Genomic DNA, 6,827 nt, shown 5'->3' on the forward strand with positions numbered 1-6,827 from the left:
CTCATGCACAATATATTTTAAAACCAAACTCATGAGCAAAAAATTTTGAGCTTCAATCAAGAAGACTGCTGACACTCAATTTGCTTGCAGATTTGCACTGAGCACCACAGGATGCTGATGCTGCTTCTACTGTGATCGCTGCGAACGTGAGATTCGCGAACAAGTAAATCATTGATGCAAGTTTCTCCAGCTATGTCGCTTAGCATAAGCATAGCTTGCTTGTTTCACTCTTTAATTGTTGGATATACGCAGTTACATTACAAGAGCAAATTACAAGAGCAATGCTGTGATTGTACGGAACTAGGAGGAAGGACTCCTGTATCCCATGATATTTACTCAAGGTCTTGTGCTCGATGCTCCTCCTTACAGATATCAACTTAGGATAAATAATCATTACAGCTCTCAGTTTGTTGATTTAAAAATAGTTTGAACAAGATCGAAGCAGTGAACAATCTTCTTCTGGTAATCTCTTCAGGTTTTGTAGCAACCTGACCAATAAAACTCATTACGGTACGTGGGTTTCCTTTTTCTGTTCTTTCTTCTGTCTTCTTGACTCAGATTTGGTCCTTTTTAAGATCTGCATAATGCTGATCGATCCATCCCTGAATAATCTGAACTTCTTGCCTCCGCTGCTCAATGAGCCAGTCCGGATCATCCTTTGTGGCGGCACGAAAATCGGAATGGTGCGCCCCTGAACGATGAATTACAAAACAAAAATTTATCTTGGAAATTCTACAGAAGTTCAATAAGAGTGAAAATCATGTCCGTAACTCTACTTACCTTTTTCAGTGACAAGGGCGATGATGCTATCTGATATGTTCTTCAGTACACTGGGGAGAATTTGGGTTTAAATTCAATTGCATTACGAAAATGTCCTCATTTTGGACAAACTGAAACCGTTAAGCAAAAACCAATCCGAATTTCCGGAGCACGCGAGATGTGAATTACCTTCCTCTGCTCCAAGGATCTTGCATCCCATTGGAGAATATGATGTTGCTGCCAAATCTCTTGAGCACTTTGTCTATTCTCTGCATTAAAATAAAGAGATGCTAAGACCAAACACGTCACAATAAAAAGAGCTCGTATTCTTTATATTGAAAAGAAAATTCTGATGACATTGGAAAAGTTTGTTCCTTTATGTGTGCAAATTGTGTGCAAATTTTCTTAGCAACGGAAAGAAAACTTACTTCACCACCAAATTCAGTGGTGATCCAATGTGGCCGAGGCACAACCCCAAACTTGCTGAAGCAATAAGCTGCATCCTCCGTGTAGTTGTATGAAAATGGCATGAACATGCTCTCATTTGAGCAACTTATCGGCATAATCATCTCTGTGCACGACTGCATAATAAGATGGCACGGATCCGCCGTAATTTCCAAGTGCAGATCACATATCATCAATACTATCAAGCGGAACACATATAACATGGCATTGATCAATGGGAGCTGACTCATCGAGGTAAATTTTCAAATTTACCTTCCAGCTCCAACCTTGATCAGCTCCGTGAGGATCATTTTCATCTTCCAAATCGAAGCATTTCTCCAATCCTGAATAGTTGTAGTACAGATTTGCAGCTGCAAAAGCCCTGCTAAGCTTCGTTGCTCCAGGAGGGGATTCATCGATAATCTTGCACATCTTCATCACATATAAACAGAAGAAAGAGTAAGAAACAATCGAATAGACTCATCATACAAGTTGAAGCCCCGTATTTCGGAGAACAGTAGCCAAAGCAAATACGAAAAAGAAATGATGGAGAGTTTCACGCTGCCATTTAGTAAAGCCATAACATTTTCCTTATTTGTTGGTTTATCTGAAAATTGGGAAGTACCTCGGTGACTGGATATGCAGGTAAAGGCATCATAAAACCAGCTTCAGTCGGGTAATTCACCATGGCGGTGGAAGAAAAAGCATCCCATAACCAGTTCTCAGCAAGATCTGTTGACCGAGGCCTTCTGAAAATCGAGAAATCCTATTTAAATTTCGGAGTGACATGGACAAACAGGAAATGGAATCTACTGCAGAGCATTTCAATCGGCCCGAGAATTAAGAAATAGATCTCTTTATGATTAGGACATCAATTTTTGGTTTCCTGAATTGGTAAGAAGATAGAAACTTTCATAGAAAAAAATCCGGTTCTCTTACTTGCACGTCCTGAAAATTCTGCTTATTTCAGCCAAACCATCTTCCCGAGCACCGATCTCGAGCAGCTCTGCCCAGCTTCCCTTGATCACTTCGAAGCAATTCGAGCTGACAGACTAATTTTGGCAGATTGAATAATCATCGATCAAGACACTTGAGAGGAAATTTACTGATCGCCTTCCATGCCATAAAAAGAGATCAAAAGTAGTTTATCGAGAGAGATAAGAGACCTTAAAATCTTCAGAGACAGCATCATAGAAGCTAGACCATGGGACAATGTTATCAAACTGCAATATAGGGGCCGAAGAAGCCAAAGCTCCAATAGTAATGTGCGGGTACTTGATCCGGAACCATGCAGCAAGCACTGACGATGGAAGGACAAATCATTGATCATTGAGCAAAACCAAAGCAGTTCCATTAATAGACACAGAAAACATAAAATGTACCGAGTGCAAGTCATGTAGTACTTTTTAGTATATTATGATTCTCCGGAATGTCCCAATCAGTAAGGAGATGTATCGGAAAATGTGACATTAATGCCTTTAATGAGATCCAGAGGATGTAAAGCAATGTTTATATAACAGAAGGATTGGCGTACGGTATGTACCCACCAGACTCAAGATGCCTGGAAAAAGGCATCATGGACGATCAAATGGTAATACTGACCTGATAACCCTGTTTCTAGGATTTTTCTCGAGCGAATATAATCTACGAAGAGGGAAATAACAAGTGGATTTTCTGGAATTCTCAGGAAATTAGATTGGCCAAATTAATGTTGTATGATGCTTACTTCCTCCATAAGAACCACCGAAGACCACGACAGGGGAATCCTCAGAGGTCAGATTCTGCTTTAGGCTCCTGATGAGGACTGCATAATCAGCCAATGCTTGCTGTGAGCTCAGATACGCTAACTTCTTTGCTGACTTATACGAGCCTTTCTTCCCAAATGGCATTGACTCCCCATAGTATCGATGCTGGAAAGTGAAATCAGAAACAATAATATGATTCTGTTATTGTTAAGAAAAAAGAAAAGGATCAGTGTGCACTTGTGTTATATATATCTAGTTCTCAACATGAGGGAAATTGATTGCAGCAAATGTGCAAAGTGACTGTCTGTTTTCGGAAGTGGAAAACTGAAAACTGTTTCTCATTAGCGTACTCGGCATTTTTGTGATCTCCTTGGATGAAAAATAAGAATGAACCACGGAATATCATGTTTCTCATTTTCAATTCCTTGAACAAGAAAAAGAAATAAAATCCCATTCTTTCACTGTTAACAACAAAACTAATTTAGATCCGTTAAGCACGGGATTTTATCAGCAATTCGCGAAGTTGATCGGATGTTGACGCCCCTTTAGTCGACATTCTACGTGGCATGTACTATAAACATGAGGACCCATTAATGTTAATGTTCTACGTGTGTGACACTTTGACATGGCTCGTGCGACACACTGACAATAACTTACATTTACCAGAAAAGTGTGAATAAGCAAAAATGTAACAGAAAAACATATATGATAGGGGAAAAAAAACAAAAAATGTATTACTTCAATGAAGACAACGAGAGCTCTGAACTTGGGAGCAATGTCGAGTAAGAACCCCGTGTTGGCAGCAAACCACTCTATGTCCCCTTCATTCCCTGTGTAAACAAATATCGGGCTGTCTCGGTCCCAGTATTCAGCATTGATGAGGTACTTCTGGTTAAAGGTCTTGTAGCTTCTGGGCAGAAAGCTGAAGTGGTCAATCACCTGAGGGAAGTAATGGGTCTTGAAGTGAAGCCCTTGGTCGAGATTTGATGATTTCTTGTGGGTGTGGTGGTGGGAATGAGTTTGCTTAAGAAGTGAATATGATCTGGGGAGAGAATGTGATGAAGAGATAGTGAAGAGGAAAAGAAGAAGAGGAGAAAGAAGAGATAATGGAGACATTGCGCTTTTGGTTTCTTTTTTTTTTTTTTCGGTGGAATGTGTTTTTGGTTTCTTGTTCTTTTGGTTTGTGTGTGTGTTTTGTCTTTCTTCCCTCTTCCTTCGATGGTTGCATATGCATGTATAAAATACGCTGCGAGGGAGGACACCGAAGAATTTCTCGGTCTTTGATTTGCATCGTTGTATTATTTTCCTTATTTATCTCATAATCTGATCAGGACATGATGCATGTAATCGGTAAATGTATCCAGCAAAAAAGATGTAACCGTATACGTTTTATGACGATAAGTACAGAAATGCGCTGTCCTAGGGGCGTCGGTTTTGGTCCCTCTTAATCATGTCTTCATCCACAGCCATTTGCGCAAGCCGTTCGTACTAGCTATAACAAGGTTGCTACTGTAATTAAGCATGGGATTAATTAGAACAATCTTGTTTCCATATTCAGTACTACTAGGCTTAACGCTTAAGCTTGTGGGATTGGAACTCATGAGTGAGATGAATCATGCATATTAGTTAGTTTGGTAATGAATTAATTAAACTAGTTGGCACTAGCGTTTTCCGCCATAAATCTTTATCAATTTTGTGACAAAAATTAAATAATTAACATATATGAGGTATAAATGGATATAGATATAAAAGATTATTTGTTAAAAATCATATTTTTATCAAATAGACATAATAAATACAACAAAATGTGAAAAGAATTAAATATTATCAAACTAATATGTAATCTAGCTATATGACTATGTGCGATATCATATGTATAGACAATCAATGATTCTGTAATATGACTCCAGGGATTGGCTGTGTGGTTAGAGGACTTATCCCATAGCTTTGCAAGGAAATCATTGTGGATTACGATGATTAGTCAAGAGGAATCTGAATAACTCTCATTATAAAAGTATATATCATAATAAGCATTGTGCAGCAAAAAAGGAAGATTTAGAGTGTCAGAAAATTATCATAAACAAAAAATAATGCAAAATGATGAATTTTTGCTTCGCATTTATAGCAGGTAGTACATCGAACTTATCATTCAAATAGAGGAGTTCTTTCAAAATATTGAGAAATCGTTTAATTTACCAAAACAATAATTATACATACAAATAATATGGACGGATAATCAAAATACATCGAGTATGGACATAACTAAAATATAATAAAATTCATTGAATTGGATTTGAAAGGTCAATTAACTATGAAACTGAGGGTTATCGAATAAATTGATTTGAGTAAGTAACGACGTTTTACCACGAGCTGAATATTCTCATATGAAGCTCTCACATCCCGCTCTTCAACTTTTATATATTATATCTACATTACCTCGATCGGGATGTACCATTTTTTTTTTGGATGAATAAAATTGTGGGAGACATTGCTCTCACAATTCCCGATGATAAAGCATTAAATGTTACTCTCCCTCCCTACAAGTGTGTCTCCTGAGACTCGAACTCAAGTTCTCCTTCTAGGGGTTAAGGTTGCTTGCTACTTTAACCAACAGCGTATTGGTACGGACCATATTAATTTGGCATCAGGAGAAGGAATGAATTTTTATGAATTTTTCCATTATGGGAGAAGGAGAATTAAATCAGTAGAACCATCTGAAGGAGAAAACATTACATTTAGATAATGCATCATGAATAATAGAAAATAAACCAGCCAAATGTGACAAAAGGTATGGAATCAAGCTTTCATTCATTTAGTATCGGCATAGAAATATCCTTGTAAATCTGCCAAATGCACTTGCTTTCTTTATTTCTATTTTTATTGCATTTTTCTTTTCGCCAAACCAAGATGCACTTGCCAGTTGCAAAAGTCATTTTCATGAACGTGCTAGCCCATGAGGGAAAGGATTAGTCTTATGAATGAGCTTTCGAGACATCTCTAGCGCGGAGGAAAAGGGAAAAGTGAGGTAAATCAGCAACAATGAACCTGATAGGATTGTCTTGGTGCTTAAGGGGAGCGACTTATTTGGTTCAACTCACCCTAAAATCATGTAGAAGAATACGTAATTAAAAAAAAATCAGCATCAATGAGGTAATGTGAAATCATTAATTGATGTAAAAGAATTTGGCAAGGACTATTGGTGGCGAGAAGTTTTTAGGTGATCCTACCACACCACATGGCATGAGTAAATATCAATTAAATTGCATGAAACATGGAAATTGGTGTTAATCATTCGAATAATTATCATATTTATTCTTCATTAAATAATTTTACCGGTTCTTCCTCGCCATGTCAATATGAGGTAGGATCATTTAAGATTTTCTCATTATTGGCATATGACTGGAACTTGCCTTGGCAACTTCTAAATCAATACAGTTATTCCTTTAATGAATCTCGGGCACCATAATATCTCATAACTAGTTTTTTACAAGCTCGTGTTCATATATCTCTATATAATTTTTTATCGTAATTATTTACATATTGAAATCAGTTTTTTTTTATAGAAAATGATAATAAATTTTAAGTATTAATTTTAATATTCAAATAATAAATTTTAATAGAACTTAGAGTAAGCTAATTATTACGTAAAACATACCTTTATGTTTTAATTTTTTTTTTCAGTTAATAGCATTATGTAATAAATCTTTTTTTATAGGATCATGATGTTTTATAGAAATTCTATATATGATGGATTATCTTTTTATAGTATTTATATCATTTTTATGTTCTATATATATTCGTTTTAACACATATATCCTTTCTTATAAAAATTACTCTAATTTAAAAAAAAAGAGCATATTTGCTTTTTAACACAATAAA

At 36.5% G+C, this 6,827-nt stretch overlaps 1 protein-coding gene across 1 annotated transcript; it reads right to left on the reverse strand.

The window, feature by feature from the left end:
* Positions 1-230: 230 nt before the first annotated feature.
* LOC116194335 (lysosomal Pro-X carboxypeptidase) lies at positions 231-4,137 on the reverse strand. Its single transcript, XM_031523125.1, has 10 exons — positions 3,687-4,137; positions 2,930-3,113; positions 2,370-2,503; positions 2,143-2,255; positions 1,829-1,952; positions 1,477-1,635; positions 1,188-1,340; positions 949-1,028; positions 781-830; positions 231-691 (listed from the first exon to the last, which is right to left on the reverse strand). The coding sequence occupies exons 1-10, from the start codon at positions 4,062-4,064 to the stop codon at positions 555-557; spliced, it is 1,512 nt and encodes a 503-aa protein (XP_031378985.1). The 5' UTR covers positions 4,065-4,137; the 3' UTR covers positions 231-554.
* Between the last annotated feature and the right edge of the window lie 2,690 nt (positions 4,138-6,827).

Source organism: Punica granatum, chromosome 2, assembly GCF_007655135.1.
Source record: "Punica granatum isolate Tunisia-2019 chromosome 2, ASM765513v2, whole genome shotgun sequence".
Taxonomy (NCBI): Eukaryota; Viridiplantae; Streptophyta; class Magnoliopsida; order Myrtales; family Lythraceae; genus Punica; species Punica granatum.